We start from the raw sequence: 18,106 nt of genomic DNA, 5'->3' as shown, positions 1-18,106 counted from the left end.
AGACTCTCATAACTAAAAAGATGTTTGAGACCTCTTTATTGTCCTGGTACAAATTAATGTTTATTCTTTGTTCAACGAGCAGTTCATGGGTTGAAGCTTTTAATTGTGATCTCTCAGAGAGCACGAGATTGATGCATTATAACCTTAACCCTTGTGCATCCTTATGGACATTTTTGTCCTTTTCAGTTTTGGTTTTTTGATCACTTTGCCTGTGTTAAAGCTAACTGCAAAAAACTTGGCACAGGTGTGTATTTTTATTGTAATTTTACTATTTCACCGTCATTTAAAAAAAAAAAATTTTTTTGCATTCGGTACAAAAAATACTCCCTCTCGGCACCTTTTGGACAAAAATGTCCCCATTAAAACTGCCATTTTTAATCCCTGGTTCAGTTAACTATAAAATTATGCAATCTTTGTTAAGAGGCTTTCATTCTGAGGGCAAGGCTTCAAAATTTTATTTTTTACTATTTTTTATCAGATGGTGTCATTTTTTTAAAGTTTGGCCTATAAAACAAATATCGCTTTATTTCTGTTTTCTGGTTCGGCATATTATAGAGCCAACTGGATAAATTATGCAACAATATTTGTGTGGGTGTGTTGGTATGGATGTCAGAATGTGGTTAGTATGTGTGTTATAAAAAAATATGTGTGTGTGCGCGCATGTGTCTGTTTGTAATACTGAGAGAGAAAAACTGCAAATTCAAATCCAATCACTGTGAGCTCCAGTGGGGTTTTGCTGGCACCCAATGAGGAAAATATGTTACTACACCCAAACAAACTGTTACCCAAAGCTCATTTTTTGAGATATCATCCTCAAATTTGGAACACAACCTATTTAGATTTATGGCTTTGATTTTATTGCAGTTTTGAGTTCAACCTGATTTAAAAAAATATATATTTTATTTAAAATATTTTTTGTAAATAATTTTCATAAACTTATACCTATAGAACTTTTTTTTGGATTCACTTATTATTATTTTTTCACTTCAGCAATAATCTGCAAAGGGTCTTCTTTAAAATGATACCAAACTTAAGTCTGTGCTCCAAAGCGTCACATTTTTATGACAGTCTTTTGACATGGACATTTTTGTCCTCTTTTTACCTATGTGTAACTTTTTTTAATTGATGCACAAGGGTTAAAATGTCCAAAATTTTCTTGCGGGGGAACATGCCCCCGAACCCCCCTAGAGGCACAGAGTCCTCCCAACATAGTTTTACAAATTACTATGGGAAAGAACGACCATTTATGAACTTTACTCCAGCATAGTACAACAAAGTTCCTTTTAAATCAGTAAAACCGTAAATGCTATCGGCTATTAAAATTGTGCCGGCGACGAGGGCCGGTGGTCTATGAAATTTCCCGGTAGATTTTTTGGTCCCACTCCGCCCCTGCTGTTGGCAACACTCGTTGAGTTGGGCATGAGACACACATTGCTTGAATAACAATTAAAAGATCATCCCCATCAGTTCTCTAAACTCAAATAAGCAGGACAAAATTTGTGACTATCATGTCCAGTTTTGCTGCTGTTAAATAAGCCGAGAGTGAAGAATTAGCTAGTAATAGTTACGTTGTGTTGTTTCAGTGTAGTCGACTGACTGTCCTTTTAACTTTTGACAATGTGACTGAAGTATTTCTTTAATAGCGCGTGACCGTTATAGCAATGAGACGTATCATCTCTCCTCGGCCTGTTATATTGAAAATTTATGTTTTACAATTTGCAGAATGACGATATCCATTGCTAAATTATGGCTCATCGTAGACTAGCTAACCATAAAGCTAGCTAATGCCACTATAATCAGTCTGTTCTGTTAAACAAGTTCATTTTTAAAATGCATTATCATATTATTTTAGTTAAAACTCATAAATAACTCATGTTAGGGAAATCTGTTAATGTTTTGTTGTGCGTTTCTGAAAAAAAAAATTAACTAAAAAATATCGGCCAATATATCAGAATATCGGATTTTAAAACCAAAAAATATTTGTATCGGTATCGGCCTCAAAATCCATTATCGGTTGGGCTCTAGTTTACAGCAAGCTCCAGTTCATGTGCAATAACTGAACATTTATAGCCTGGGTTTCCCATGATGCCTTGCAGCAGTGCGATTTTATTCACATGGACACCATGAACCATATATTCACCTGAGATAAGGAACCAATCAGAGAATGGGGAGGGAGCAGTAAGACGATGGCGACGTACATGCGACACCGGAGCAGTTTGTTTATATCTATGGACCCATCATTGATACAGCCTTTGTGTAAACATAAATCTCCTAAATCTCTGACCCATTGTCATCTTCCTCGTCTAATTTTCTGCCGCTCTACACACGTCATCTGGTATCAGTGACCCGATTGGCTGTGAGCTACATACAGGCGCATTTGATAGACATTCGTAGCACCCAATCATACGTGAACCACACCTCAAATACGAGAAAATGAACATGTGGTTTCCAGACCACGCCTCATTCTCAATGATACATGGTCTGGCGTTAGCTAGGCTAGTACATCTATGGATACTTCATTAATGGCGTTTACTGTTCGTAAAATGATTTGAGTCAGACGTTGCATTGGGTTCAGTTTTAGATTCATGCAGTCTGTGAATCTTCACAGCGCATTGAACGCAACTATTTTCAGACGATTTCTTGAAATTGTCCGTAAAAAAACATAATTACAAAAAAAAGTTGTGTTTGTAAATTGTTTGTGAAACCATTGGGATGTAAACTCAGCGAACTGATTCATTCAGAATAAGATTTGAGTGAATTGTTTGTAAAAATCTCAAATCCAAAAAAATCAAAAAATCAAATCCACCAACTTCACAAGACAGTCGTTCAGAAGATCATCCTGAGGCAACGTTCTCGTGATATACAGACCTCATAACACATGCGGAGCAGTCAGTTATCTGTGTGTGTGTGTGTGTATGTGTGTTAGCTCACCTTGGCAGCGTAACTCCACATGTCGATGCGGTCCTGTAGTCTCTTCTTGCACTCGGGCTGGAGTCTCACACGCTTGTCCTGCAGCGCCTCCATCAGACAGGACATCTCTGCACACACACACACACACACACACACACGCTGGGATTAGCATCTACACACTTCACTCAGCGCCCAATCCCTGTCGGCATGACTCACGTCGCCCTCGTCCCGGCGGGATCGCAGCACACTGGTGCTTAATGTCCAGCGCACAGGCGGTGTGGAGAACCGGATCCACGAAGATATCAGCCTTGCTCTCCTTCAGGATGTTCAGCACCTCCTGCAGTCACACACACACACACACACACACACCTCATTAGCTGGATAACAACACTGGATGAGCATTCAAAAAGCATGCGCTCAATCGAGGCGGATCTGATGAGATGACATGCGCACACACACATCTACACATTAAACACAACGTTTCCTCAGCGTCAGCTACAGTAACAAGTGGACCAATGGCATCGCAGCGTCTCTTCCGTAACTTCAGCTGGTTGCGATTCCTCACCTCACCACCAGATGCCGCTAAACATCACACACACACACACACAGCACCTTTAAATCACAGATTGAGACGGGCGGCCGAACCTTCTTGCAGCCCTCGTGGTTGATCTTCAGCAGGTTGTACTTTAAACACTCCTCCACCTGACCCGTCTGCTCCTGCGCCGCCACCTCCTCCGCACACAGCCGCGGGATCTGCACACACACACACACACACACCAGTGATTCAGCAGCAGAGCACTGCGTGTAGCTCAGGTTAAGGTGTGTAAGGTGATGGAGGTGTGCAAGATGTGTGTGTGTGTGTGTGTGTATTCACCTCCTCACTGCACTGGAGCTGCAGCTGTGTGTGTGTGTGTGTGTGTCTGTGTGTGTGTGTATTCACCTCCTCACTGCACTGGAGCTGCAGCTGTGGGTCGAGCCTGTAGTCGAGCGCCGACTCCTGCAGAATCACACTGATCTGACCCTCACAGTCCGGAGAGAGACGCTGCACACACACACACTTACATGAGTCCTGCTCAGTGCGGGGTAAGTTACTATCAAAGGTAAGTATTTACTAGTGGAATCAGCTGGATAATACAAGATACACATGAGATGTTTTAATTGTCTGAAATGAACAGTGTTGGGGAAGCTACTCTGAAACTGTAGTTTGACAAGCTACTCATAAGTTAAAGTAGTTCAACTACAGTCAAGTTACCCTTTTGGAAAAGTAGCTAGCTACACTACAAGTTACTATCAAAAAGTAGCTAGCTACGTTGAAACTACTTTTGCTTTTTGAACAACATATTATAAATATTATATTACATATTATTATTATTATAACATGCTATAAATTGTATATTATAAATAACTGAATAAGTGTCTGATGAAGGTTTTAATTAAAATATTTAGTGTTTAAAACAATGCAATACAATTATGATTTCATAGAGTATTGTTTTATTACACACAACACTCAAATATCTCAGACTGTTTGTCAAAAGTGCAAAATTGCAACAAATAGCCTAGAAACATTGCAAGAACAAAATATACATTCAACATAAATTGCATTTAGAACATTTTCTCAAAAATACCGATTCAACTTGGACAAAAGACCATGGGTAATTAACGTTAGTTGTTTCTCCATCATCCAAATCTGCCGTCACCTCTTGCTCCATCATGGATAATCATAATATGGGTGTGTCAACCCACTTATTCAGGTCAGTGAAGCGTTAGCCGCAAGACGCGTGATTAAACAACAGGTGGCGGTGATGGCAAAAAAATGAGTTTATAATCTAACGAGAAGAAGAATATCCTTGCATCGGGCTGATTCGCGCAGGCTCGACAAATGCAATGTAGCTTTTCCTCGCGCTACACCGCTACTTGCTGCAAAAAGTAGTTAGCTACTGGAAAAGCTACACTGTTTAAAAAGCAACTGAGCTACTGCCAAGCTACTGAAAAATGTAGTTAAGTTAGTAGCGTCACTACTTGTAGTTAATACTCCCCAACTCTGGAAATGAATCCTCTAAACCTGCAGGAACTACACTGACCAACACTGTGACGGCACATCAGAAACACTTCAACACACCACTGTTTATACAGAACTACTTTACACTAGGGCTGTCAACTTAATCGGTCGATGCCGTCTTGGTCGACTGACATTCTTATTGGTCGACCAGTTGCATTTTTTTATTTTTTTTTATTTTTCAATGATTTACTCCTTGATATTTATTCCTTTATGAGCAGTTATTTATTACTGTATTCTCAATATAATTAGCCTATGCTTTGTCCCCAACTTTAAAATGCTTTAATTTAGGCTATTTTTGTAACTGCGCCACAGTTTAGCGCACACACATGATACACTCGGGAACCGCACGTGTGGCCGGCTGCGCTGCTGCTCGCGCTCGGTAAGGGATGCTGTATTCATTCAGTTAGAACGACAAAATGTCCAGGAAATCGAAATCTTTTGTCTGGCTGCATTTTAAAACAAAGACGACAAGACTGTGGAGGAGGCGATCGCGTTGCTCCATTATGAACGCGCAAAAGACGTGAGCAGCCTTTTAACGGCTAGATCATGCTGACTCAATAGATTGTGTTTTCTTAATGTTTTCGTTTTTATTTGTACACTTGACGCATTTGAAAATAGCCTAAATAATGCAACAAAACGAAAATAAACCTATACGCGGTCCTACAGCCTATTATTAGGATTATTTTTTAAGTTATTTGGGTTTTTTGTGTGTTGTTTAAAACGCCTTGATCGTCAGGACGAAAGTTAACCCATAGCTTTGAAAGTAAAGAAGAATATAAAGCCTGTATAAACGAGAGCTTTTGTTGGGATTTTTCATTATGTGGTCAGGTGCGCGATTGTGACTGTTACTACAGATCTAGCACAGAGCTCTTCACTTTTTGCAGTTAAAAAAATCACTTAATTTTCAAAGAACTGTATTATTATGGTTTTATTTATTTGTGATGTTTTTTCGTTGTTGTTTTATAAATGCTCAATGACAATTGTTTAAAAAATGTTTAATCAAAACATCACGTTTTTTTTTTGTTGTTTTTTTTTAAGTCGACTAATCGTTGCGCAGGACAAGACTTTGGTCGACTAAGGATTTCTTTGGTTGACTACAGCCCTAATTTACACAGTCCAATCTCACAGCATTTCACACAACGGCTGACTCGAGTGTGTGTGTGTGTGTGTGTGCTTGTGTGATTCAGTGAACGTGAGATCGGATCGTCTACACACAGTATTACAGCAGAACTCACTCGTTAAACTACACATTTCAGAGGAATCCCTGACTTTACTTTTTTAAGGGAAAGTAATGAAGCTACAGTATCTAATTGTGTGTGTGTGTGTGAGCCGTGTTGGTGTAAGTAGCTCGTGAGCGTACACACACCTGGTCTGCGTATTTGAGCTTGAGGCAGGAGATGACCTGGCCCTCCAGCTCGTTGTCGTCTTTGGCCTTGTTGAGGATGTTCTGGCAGAACTTGGGGATGTCCGCTTTACAGGCCTTCCTCAGCACTGGGTTCAGGCGATAGTCTACAGCACACACACACACACACACACACACGTCAGTGCGGTTTACACCAATAATGCCACATTCAACTGTGACACGCAAAGGTGGCGATTTCAACCCATTCTCAAGCATGATGGGAAAAATAATAATACATTACAGTTTCATAAACATTTAAAATACATTAAATCAGTATTTTGTCAAAGTTTAGAGTTATTTTTGTTCTTCTGAACTATCTTGTTATTGCAATGTTTTATAAATTTGCAGTAATGCCACATACGTTGCCACTTAAAGAAAATACTTGATTGCAAATTACAAATCTCAATTAATTAAGTTTAGAATCAGGAACTAATTTTTCAAAAGTAAATAAAAACAAACAGCTCTAGGCGGACGGGAACAGTGAAGAGTAAACACACCTGTGTGTGTGTGTGTGTGTGTGTGTGTGTACCTGTGTTCTGGGTGATCTGTCTCTTCGTGATCATCTGTTTGCATTTCGGGTCCATGGTCTCGCTGTTCTTGTTTTGTTTCAGACACTGCAACATGTTCTTCGCATCAGTCTCGCTGCAGAAACGCTGAAGGACACACAACACAACACCGTTACAATTTACAAACAATTTCAAGCCATCATTCAATTGTAAGGTCTAATAACAGGGTTTCTGCAGCGAGATCTATAGTAGATCTATAGTAACATTTAAACCATAAAATGACTGTAAATAACAATTTAACTCAAGTTAATCTTTTTTTTTTAAATGACACCAAACATTTCAGCCTTTAAACCATTTTAAATCAAAAGTGACTATAGTTATATTCATTAAAAAAAATACCATATCCTAAATGTTTAGATTGTTTGAATGAGTATTAGGCAATTTCAAGATTTCTGCTTTCATCTCTAAAGCCGCTCTAAATGATTAAGACTTCTATATTAGCTGTCCTGGAACTGTGTGTGCGATGTGTTGTGCTGTGGGGTCGTGTCGTGTAGAGTTGTGTAGTGAGGAAGAGGCTGGTCACCCGGATCATCTGCTTGCAGACCCGCATGAGCTGGAAGTCGAGCTCGGGGTCCATCATCTCGGTCTCCTGCAGCCGGAACACCTTCTGATGGCACTGCTGGGTCAGGTGCTTCTTGTTCTCCTTCAGACACTCGATCACCTGACCACACACACACACACAGATGAGCACGTGATTGCAGGTAAAGTGATGATGATGATGATGATGATGAAGGTTTACCTGAGCGTTCCCGAACACCACGTTCTGGCAGTGCTGCTTGATGTCCTGACGACAGCTCTCGTACAGATCCGGCTCCAGACGAATGTCCTCCGACTGACACACACACACACACATCAGAGCTCTAACCGCACACATCAGTATATCTGTTCAAATGTGTTATATAAGGCCCTATGAAATGAGCTTTCTTTTTCACAAATTCAATTTTCAGTTTAGTAATCAAAATGCATGTTTAAAATTTTCTGGAGTCCTTTTCTTTTATTTATACGTTCGCGTGTGGCGCTCGCGTGCGGTCAAGCGATCTTAGCGGTGACTGGCTCAATATGTTAGCGGAGGCATGAGTCTGTTGGATGGTGCTTTAACCTGGTGAGACGCTATCAAGTAAATAACATGTGTCCCTGTCTTTTACTCACTTCGAGCTTATACTCGTTTGCTAGGTTAGCTAGCTAGCCATGTTTCATAGCCGGTCAGTGGAGCGGAAGCTAATGTGTGCGCTCTGTCGTGTCTGACGACCTCATGATTGAGTGAAGGGCTGGCTACTGTCTCGCAAACAACAGAGCGCACTCTGCTGGACAAACTGCGCCGTTACACTATTTACAAGCATTTATCCACATTGTTTTGTAAAAAAAAAAAAATTAAATCCTATCTGCGTCATATGCGCCGACACCGCTATATCTGCCTCCAATGAAGTGACTGGAGAATGTTTGTCAAAATTTTCAAATTCTATGAATTTCCACATTGTACAGTAAATTGTTTTTATGACTCCAAACACAGGGCTTTCTTTAGGGAAGGACAACATGCCTGCGCACATATATTCAAAACACACACACACGCCTATAAAATGAGCTCTTTATACACATGTGCACGCCATCAGCGTTCACACAGGCTCGCGTTTTTTCAAGTTTGCGTAGATAGAAGTTTTCTGTTAAAACGATGCGTCAGCGACCCCTGAGTTAACAACTAATGATGGATGTGACGGAAGTGAATCCATTAAACTAACTTTAAAGGGTTAGTTCACCCAAAAATGAAAATTCTGTCAGTATTTACTCACCCTCATGTTGTTCAACCCCGTAAGACCTTCGTTCATCTTCGCAACACAAATTAAGATATTTAAGATATTAAGATCGCTCCTGTATACTAGTCCATAGGCTTCTTGAGGGAATGACTCTTGCTGTCCTCGAAAAGTCATTAAAGACATCGTTAAAATAGTCCAAGTGACTACAGGGGCTCAATCTTAACTTTATCAAGCGACGAGAACACTTTTGTGCGCAAAAACAAACAAAAATAACGACTTTATTTCAACTATTCACTTCCTTCTCCATGGGCCTGTAGTCAGTTAACGTAGTGTGATTGCGTAGAGCTACGTCACACGTAGGCTCACTATTGGCCGACGCTGGTCATGTGTGTGATGCGTGTGACGTACAATAACAGAAGCTTACGCTATTAAACTAGTAACCTGACTCGCGCAGAGGGAGAAATAAACCAATAGTTGAAATAAACTCGTTATTTTTGTTGTTTTTTTGCGCACAAAAGTGTTCTCGTCGTTTGATAAACTTAAGATTGAGCCCCTGTAGTCACTTGGACTATTTTAACGATGTCTTTAATGACTTTGAGGACAGCGAGAGTCATTCCCTCAAGAAGCCTATGGACTAGTATACAGGAGTGATCTTAATATCTTAAATATCTTAATTTGTGTTGCGAAGATGAACGAAGGTCTTACAGGGGTTGAACAACATGAGGGTGAGTAAATACTGACAGAATTTTCATTTTTGGGTGAACTAACCCTTTAACTGGACAATAACTTTATTCGAGAGCTGTCATAACGCCAAAACAATCTCTGTTACTTTGATTTCCTATCATCACTGTACAGGCACTTTGGAACGATCTCCATTGCTAACAGCGCTGTGGAAATGAAGGAGACTGGCCTAGCCGGAGAGACACTGGCCTAACTGGAGAGATGACGACGGCACTGACCATCTCCAGCTCCTCCACACGCAGCTGCTTCCGGCACTTCATGGAGACGCGCTGCTCTTTGACCTCCTGTAGCGTGTCGTTCCTCACTGTGGTACTCAGACAGATCACCACATCAACCCTGAGGACACACACACACACACACACCATCAGGACCATCCCAGCATGCTTCAGTGTTCCCCAACACATCCGCTGCGCTGCGCTCACTTCTTCTTGATGTTGGGACACAGTTTGAGCACGTCCTCCTTGCAGGCCATCTTGAACTTGTAGGAGAAGCGGAAGTCCTTCATCTGGATCTGAGGATGAGGAGGAGAAACGGGCGGGTGACAGAGCTGTAGTAACAGAAGGAGAGAGAGAGAGAGAGCGAGTGTGTGATCGGCAGACGCACCAGCTGGAAGTGTGTGACTCCCACAGCACACTTCTCATTCATTTCCTTCTGGTGTTTATTGGCCACGAGACACTCCATCAGGTCCCCGGTGTCGATCTGGTTATCAGCCACGTCCTGCGAGACACAGAAGAAGAAGAAGAAGATGATGATGAATCCTCCTCTCTATGCATGGAGGAGATCCAGTCAGATGATGAAGTCTAATTTTATTTCTCAACAGCACATGATCAAATAAATGAAAAAGTAAAATTAATTTTCAAATAATCAGGATTTTGAATTTAATGAAGAAACAGGTTTAAACGAAGTAGCTCAAAAATGTAATTAATTTGTAAATTTTGGTCATAAATAAGCTGGTAATGTTCCTATTGGAACTGGCGAACCCCTGGATTATATATCAGAACATTTCCCTATTTTGAGTCTCCTGAGGCACAGGAAATAAGAGAAATTGATGAATTAAAAATATCTTCAGCGGCTCATGATAATATTTCTGTTTCTTGTCAAACAAGTGAAAATGTTTCTCTCTCTTCGAAAACAGGCAGAAGGTTTAACAGCTCAAGTTATTCCTCCGTTTAAAGCGGATGATCAGGTTGAACAGCTATAGGCCGATAAACTCAAACTTTAGAGAAACCTGTTCACGTGTGTTTCCGTCGCTCTCTCTGCTGCACTGATGGACGGGTCGTTACCCTGCTCTGGAAAACCGTGATTGACAGACAGTATTTATATAGATCCGTCAAAAGCTTTTGGTAGTTTATCATTTCATCTTATTGGAAAAGCTGTATAAATATGGTTAGCATGATATTACATACAAATGGTTTTCTGCCTCTCACTGCACAGTATTTGGACTGTATTTTCTTCCTCTAATTGTATATTATTTAACATTTACGCACATTCAACTAAACGAAAGTCTAAGGATAGACTGACCAGATATTAATCTCTGTTATACCATGGTCTGGGTGAATACTGGATTCTGATTGGCTGCAGGGTGTCCGTTAAAAGGTGATAGAGGACACCTAGTAAAGTAGTTCTGGTGAAACTGCCTGTTTACCATTCGAAATTAATAAATAAATGCGCTGCCTACAACGGCTGTGAGTAACCATAGCAACAGGCAGTCACATGCTCTATCATCTAACGTTAGATATTATAGCCTAATACAACAATGAGCGACTTCGTGCTATTTCTTTTAACATTCATGGAGAATATGGCAACTTTGACGACTGGTATGCTGCTGAAGAAAGAAAAAATGTAAATAAAACGGAGAAAATTACACCGCTGCTGCTCTGCTCCATTGAACGCTATTGGTAACGACGTAACTTGCGACCATAGTTGGATAACGATGCTTTCGGGAAACGCACCCCTGAATGAGACCCTGCGGGAGTTTTACGCAGCTGTCCAGACAACCAAGGCAGGAGAAGGCTGAACGTTACAGCGTTTCAAGCCTAAGGAGCCTGAGGCAAATGACCCTCTCTTTGATCTGATTAATTTAGAGCTAGGTTTTTTTTATTGTTGTTTGATTAATTGTTTTATGTGTAATAAAAAAAACAAAAAACTATGCCTACCTACCTTTGTTTCATGAAAAAAAAAAAATGCATTTGAGAAACCTGAAGGGATACGAGCTAAGCGGACCATAAATATCTCCGTTTGCTAAATAAACAGTCAGGCAAGGCAAGTTATTATTTGTAAAAACTAGATTTAGCCTAATTAAAATATAAACTAATGTTTTAAAAATGTTTTATTTGGCAAGTGACCATGGTATAAGCGGGTTAATGCCCTCCGAGGTGTCCATTGTCAGGTTTTAATGGACTTCGACGGAGGCAACCGCTGCGCGTCGGCCGGTTTACGCCTCGCCGTCGTCCATTAAAACCTGACAATGGACACCTCGTCGGGCATTAACCCTTACTTATACAGTTGCTTATCGGATCTGAGCCAAGTTCCTGTTCTCATATATCGCATCGGAGCAAACACACACACATCTCTGTGTGTCATGTCTTGACAGTCTTAGCTGAACATCAGTGTACAGGCTAACACCTCAGAGTAACACTTTATTCTGAGACTCGAGCCTCTGTGGCCTGTGCATCGGAGGCGAAGTACATTTCAGATGATAATACTAGTAAACTCATCAAAATGGTAGTCATGAAAAACATCAACATGTTTTAAGAAATCATTATCATGATGAGCCAGAAATATGTTGTTTTCTTCAGTAGTGATCGGAGACTCACGTGACAGTAGGACTGGATCACGGGCTCACAGGCTCGGATCAACAGCGCCTCGATCTGAATGTCCTGGAAAAGCAGACCCAGAGAAGTTAGTAAACACGCGTCTCGCTCGCAACACTACACACACATCAGACATAAACAGCATCTTTCTGTACCTCGGACTCCAGTTCTGTGAGGTTCCCCACCACATCCCTGCATTGAGGGATCAGATCCTCCAAGTGATCCTGCAGGCACTCCAATTCCTGACACACACACACACACACACATACTGAGTACGGTTCGTGTCTCTCAATTCACGCAGTTTCCACAGATGGCAAGATCAGTGAATAGAGCATCTGCTGGTGTCCCGTGAGTCTGTAGAGCGTTACTGCACCCTCTACACGGAGCGATCCCACAAGAGCCGACTGAACTCGTCTAACTCCATTACTGTGGACTCGGGCAGCTCAGCAGACACTAATCACAGCCAAAACAAGTTTAGCACAGACATCTTTTAAACATTCAAGCGCAGGAACACGTGAAAGAACACACATGCGCTGTGTGAGGAGTTGTGTGTGTGTGAGTGTGTGTGTGAGAGAGGAGTCGTGTTTGTGTGTGTGTGTGAGAGGAGTCGTGTTTGTGGAGTTGTGTTTGAGGAGTCGTGTGTGTGTGTGTCTGTGTGTGAGGAGTCGTGTTTGTGTGTCTGTGTGTGTGTGAGAGGAGTCGTGTGTGGAGTTGTGTTTAAGGAGTCGTGTGTGTGTGTGAGAGAGGAGTTGTGTGTGAGAACTGCACATCAGAAGCACACTGGATGGAACTCTTTCAAGTCTTGCGTCAAAATTGTGTCAAAATATTCATCTTGGCAAGTATCCCAGTATACACATTTAGTTGTGTGTTAACTGAACATGAACAGTAAAGAAAGCAAAAGCAGGATCATTGCAGTGGATCAGTGGATTATTGCAGTGGATCAGTGGATTATTGCAGTGGATCAGTGGATTATTGCAGTGGATCAGTGCAGTGGATCAGTGCAGTGGATCGTTGCAGTGGATCAGTGTAGAGGATCAGTGGATCAGTGCAGTGGATCAGTGGATCAGTGCAGAGGATCAGTGGATCATTGCAGTGGATCAGTGGATCATTGCAGTGGATCAGTGTAGAGGATCAGTGGATCAGTGCAGTGGATCAGTGGATCAGTGCAGAGGATCAGTGGATCATTGCAGTGGATCAGTGTAGAGGATCAGTGCAGTGGATCTGAATGTCCACTGCACTGATCCTCTATCCCACTGCACGGTCCCACTGCACGGATCGTTGCAGTGGATCAGTGGATCAGTGCAGTGGATCAGTGGATCAGTGCAGTGGATCGTTGCAGTGGATCAGTGGATCGGTGTAGAGGATCAGTGCAGTGGATCAGTCTAGTGGATCAGTGGATCATTGCAGTGGATCAGTGTAGAGGATCATTGCAGTGGATCAGTCTAGTGGATCAGTGCAGTGGATCAGTGGATCAGTGCAGTGGATCGTTGCAGTGGATCAGTGGATCGGTGTAGAGGATCAGTGCAGTGGATCAGTCTAGTGGATCAGTGGATCATTGCAGTGGATCAGTGTAGAGGATCATTGCAGTGGATCAGTGGATCAGTGTAGAGGATCGTTGCAGTGGATCAGTGGATCAGTGCAGTGGATCAGTGGATCGTTGCAGTGGATCAGTGTAGAGGATCAGTGCAGTGGATCAGTCTAGTGGATCAGTGGATCATTGCAGTGGATCAGTGGATCAGTCTAGTGGATCAGTGGATCATTGCAGTGGATCAGTGGATCGGTGTAGAGGATCAGTGCAGTGGATCAGTCTAGTGGATCAGTGGATCATTGCAGTGGATCAGTGTAGAGGATCATTGCAGTGGATCAGTGTAGAGGATCAGTGCAGTGGATCAGTGTAGTGGATCAGTGGATCAGTGTAGTGGATCAGTGCAGTGGATCAGTCTAGTGGATCAGTGGATCATTGCAGTGGATCAGTGGATCGGTGTAGAGGATCAGTGCAGTGGATCAGTCTAGTGGATCAGTGGATCATTGCAGTGGATCAGTGTAGAGGATCATTGCAGTGGATCAGTGTAGAGGATCAGTGCAGTGGATCAGTGTAGTGGATCAGTGGATCAGTGTAGAGGATCAGTGCAGTGGATCAGTGGATCAGTGTAGAGGATCAGTGCAGTGGATCAGTGTAGAGGATCAGTGCAGTGGATCAGTGTAGAGGATCATTGCAGTGGATCAGTGTAGAGGATCAGTGGATCAGTGCAGTGGATCAGTGTAGAGGATCGTTGCAGTGGATCAGTGGATCAGTGCAGTGGATCAGTGGATCGTTGCAATGGATCAGTGAAGTGGATCAGTGTAGAGGATCAGTGCAGTGGATCAGTCTAGTGGATCAGTGGATCATTGCAGTGGATCAGTGTAGAGGATCATTGCAGTGGATCAGTGGATCAGTGCAGTGGATCAGTGGATCGTTGCAGTGGATCAGTGAAGTGGATCGGTGTAGAGGATCAGTGCAGTGGATCAGTCTAGTGGATCAGTGGATCATTGCAGTGGATCAGTGTAGAGGATCATTGCAGTGGATCAGTGGATCAGTGTAGAGGATCAGTGCAGTGGATCAGTCTAGTGGATCAGTGGATCATTGCAGTGGATCAGTGGATCGGTGTAGAGGATCAGTGCAGTGGATCAGTCTAGTGGATCAGTGGATCATTGCAGTGGATCAGTGTAGAGGATCAGTGGATCAGTGTAGTGGATCAGTGCAGTGGATCAGTGTAGTGGATCAGTGGATCAGTGTAGTGGATCAGTGCAGTGGATCAGTGGATCAGTGTAGAGGATCAGTGCAGTGGATCAGTGTAGTGGATCAGTGGATCAGTGTAGTGGATCAGTGCAGTGGATCAGTGGATCAGTGTAGAGGATCAGTGCAGTGGATCAGTGGATCAGTGTAGAGGATCAGTGCAGTGGATCAGTGTAGAGGATCAGTGCAGTGGATCAGTGTAGAGGATCAGTGCAGTGGATCAGTGTAGAGGATCAGTGCAGTGGATCAGTGGATCATTGCAGTGGATCAGTGGATCAGTGTAGAGGATCAGTGCAGTGGATCAGTGGATCATTGCAGTGGATCAGTGGATCAGTGTAGAGGATCATTGCAGTGGATCGTTGCAGTGGATCAGTGCAGTGGATCGTTGCAGTGGATCAGTGTAGAGGATCAGTGCAGTGGATCAGTGGATCAGTGTAGAGGATCAGTGCGTTCACTCTTAAAGGGACAGCAGTCTCACATTTTAGCCTCATTACCCACTCTGCTGTAGTTTTCTTATGAATTATACTTGTTAATATTATAAAGTGTGTTTAAGTGAGATATGTATAACCAAGACATGAATGTTTACACGTCCTATGTTTTAGCAATGGCTACAAAAACTGTAAATCTCATAAAATTAACAGAAAAACAAAACCACTGACCATTTTAAAGATACAAAATATGTATGGGAAAGTGAGTTACAGTGTGAAATGAGTGCAGTAAAGTGTGTGTGAGTGTGTGTGTGTGTGTGTGTGTGTGTGTGTGTGTGTGTTTGTGTTTAACCTGTCCAGATTCAGTCTTCTCACTGCACCACTTCCCCAGGTCCGTCATACAGCGATGCTGAAGATCCGGGTCCAGCTTCACATCCAGAGCCCTCTGGTGCAGGATCCTCTGAACCTCAGTCTTACAGTCCCGGGACAACTGCAGAGCGACTGATGCGTTAGCACACACTCTCTCTCTCTCTCTCTCTCTCTCTCTCTCTCTCTCTCTCTCTCACACACACACAATCCTCTGGACCTCAGTCTTACAGTCCCGGGACAACTGCTGAGCGACTGATACATTTGCACACACACACACACACACAGATACCAAACACATCCACAAGTTACAACCCTTCGATCACACACACACAGACTGCTAGTTCCAGATTCAGCTGAACTGCTAAAACAGCAATCTGTGTGTGTGTGAGACACGTTACCACGGAAATCATTCAATCACAGTGTCTGTTTAGAGATCTCCCAAGACCCTCATCATTGGAGTGAATTTCCTATCAATCACTACCAGTCATTTAAAGCCCACAACATCATTCATGTGATTTCAGTCTCGAAAAGGAGGAAGACTTTGATTGGTCCCTGATAGTTTAGCAGAAAGCATGTGTTTGTAGCTTAAGCATGTTTACTCTCAGAGTGAATGAACATCGCCAGGCCTGGCAAGAACATAACCCGGTCATATCACAACATTTTGTTGTAATAATTTGAGACGTTAATATTTTCTGCACAGACACATTATTTTTTTAATTTTAGATTCAAATCAGCATAAATGAAAGTTAATACAAATAAGCATGAAGTATAAACTATATAAATACACATTGTGTGTGTGTGTGTCTCAGTGCGGTGATGTTTTTTCCTCAAATTACGGTAATGAGAATTAAGGGAGGGTCCTTAAATTTACATGAAATAATGTGTCAGTGCATAAATTGGTACAAAAACTGTTTGAATGCTAAATGTATTCATTTTTGGATGTGAAATGCAACCTAGACATGTTCTTGACAGGTTTGTGAGATCCAGCTCTTTGAAGAAATCAGATATACTCACATCCGAACTGACTTCAGAAGATTCTGAGTCTGACGAAGCCTACGGTTGCATTGAGGAAGCCTCAGATAAGCTATGGAGAAGTTTCTCAGTGCTAAAGTCTGATACAGCAGTGTGTGTGTGTGTGTGTTACTCGTACCCGTCGCCCCTGCATCTCGGTGCGGTACGCGTGCCGGTACAGGCAGGAGAAGACGGCTCCGGGAGGCATGAACTCGCTCGTCTCGTTCCAGCCGTGAGTGTGACAGATGCGGGCCGCGTCGTTCTGGCACTTCTTGTACAGGATGGGGTCCAGTCTGCCAACAGAACCGCAGAAAACACGTGTTCAGGTATATCACAGATAAATGAACAGGAACTCTCAAAGTTGTGTGTGACATGAACAAATGTTCTGACATAAAATTAACCTTCAACAAACTAAAGCAACACCAAACCAAACAAAATGCAAAAAACAAAACAAAAACCTTCTCAAAACAAACCATAATAAAGAAGACAAAATGCTGCACGATTCTGGATAAACTGAGAAGCACAATTTTTGCTTGTTTAAAATAAAGATCACGATTGTGAATAGAACAGACATAAGGGCAAAATAACACCATTTACTAGAGGCTCTGACAAAATTAATTGACACAGGCTATTTTTTAAAAATAGTTTAAATTAAATGCATTTAAAAAAGATATTTTGTGAATGATTCAATGAGCTCATAAAGACTTCACTTTCATTACTAGATGACTGAATGAATAATTAAATGACAAACACATCTGTTATTATCAGTCTCCTGACGCCACCTACTGGCAAAACGATGCAATATTCATTTAAAGCATCAAGTTTATTTCTAAAGATCGCTACCGTAGACATCAGTGTTTATATCCGAACTGTAAAATTGTATACAAACACTTCTCTATTTCTGTCTCATAATAATTCAGATGTTCAATGATACTGTGATGTTGAATAGACTGAAGCGGTTTCATGATAACGCAAAATGGACGAGTCAAAGGTTTCATACAGAAGAATCACTGAATTCAGGAATAAGATCACCATCTTTAAACAATTAATCGTGCAGTTCCAGTTAAACTTACTGGGATTATCAAATATTGCCATCATAATATTTAGCCGATTCTGCAATATGTGCTCAATCTTGCTCAATCAAGTAACATTCCTTAAAACTGTGTTACACAGAGACACATTCCTGAATTCTACCTGAAGAATGGTGAAAAAGACAAATACGGAAGTACTTGAAGTGTATGTGAAAGTTTTTCACTGGATTTTGTTCAATTAAAATTGTG

At 41.8% G+C, this 18,106-nt stretch overlaps 1 protein-coding gene across 4 annotated transcripts in view; it reads right to left on the bottom strand.

The window, feature by feature from the left end:
* The window catches only part of glg1a (golgi glycoprotein 1a), a 43,149-nt gene that overhangs the window by 3,862 nt on the left and 21,181 nt on the right, over positions 1 to 18,106 (bottom strand). For 2 of the 4 annotated variants that reach the window (XM_039674594.2, XM_089127688.1), the window contains exons 11-26: positions 16,966 to 17,119; positions 16,830 to 16,868; positions 15,799 to 15,936; positions 12,398 to 12,484; positions 12,246 to 12,308; positions 10,033 to 10,146; positions 9,852 to 9,940; positions 9,648 to 9,765; positions 7,677 to 7,769; positions 7,461 to 7,598; positions 6,901 to 7,024; positions 6,336 to 6,478; positions 3,851 to 3,952; positions 3,556 to 3,663; positions 3,127 to 3,247; positions 2,932 to 3,038 (exon numbers count right to left, since the gene is read on the bottom strand). In XM_039674594.2, coding sequence (XP_039530528.2) covers positions 2,932 to 3,038; positions 3,127 to 3,247; positions 3,556 to 3,663; positions 3,851 to 3,952; positions 6,336 to 6,478; positions 6,901 to 7,024; positions 7,461 to 7,598; positions 7,677 to 7,769; positions 9,648 to 9,765; positions 9,852 to 9,940; positions 10,033 to 10,146; positions 12,246 to 12,308; positions 12,398 to 12,484; positions 15,799 to 15,936; positions 16,830 to 16,868; positions 16,966 to 17,119 — 1,738 coding nt within the window. The remainder of the gene's footprint in view (positions 1 to 2,931; positions 3,039 to 3,126; positions 3,248 to 3,555; positions 3,664 to 3,850; positions 3,953 to 6,335; positions 6,479 to 6,900; positions 7,025 to 7,460; positions 7,599 to 7,676; positions 7,770 to 9,647; positions 9,766 to 9,851; positions 9,941 to 10,032; positions 10,147 to 12,245; positions 12,309 to 12,397; positions 12,485 to 15,798; positions 15,937 to 16,829; positions 16,869 to 16,965; positions 17,120 to 18,106) is intronic. The other 2 variants (XM_039674595.2, XM_089127689.1) reach the window with 1 other exon arrangement.

The sequence above is a fragment of the Pimephales promelas genome, chromosome 25 (assembly GCF_988280905.1).
Source record: "Pimephales promelas chromosome 25, fPimPro1.hap1.1, whole genome shotgun sequence".
NCBI lineage: Eukaryota > Metazoa > Chordata > Actinopteri > Cypriniformes > Leuciscidae > Pimephales > Pimephales promelas.
This window is presented reverse-complemented; position numbering and strand designations above follow the sequence as displayed.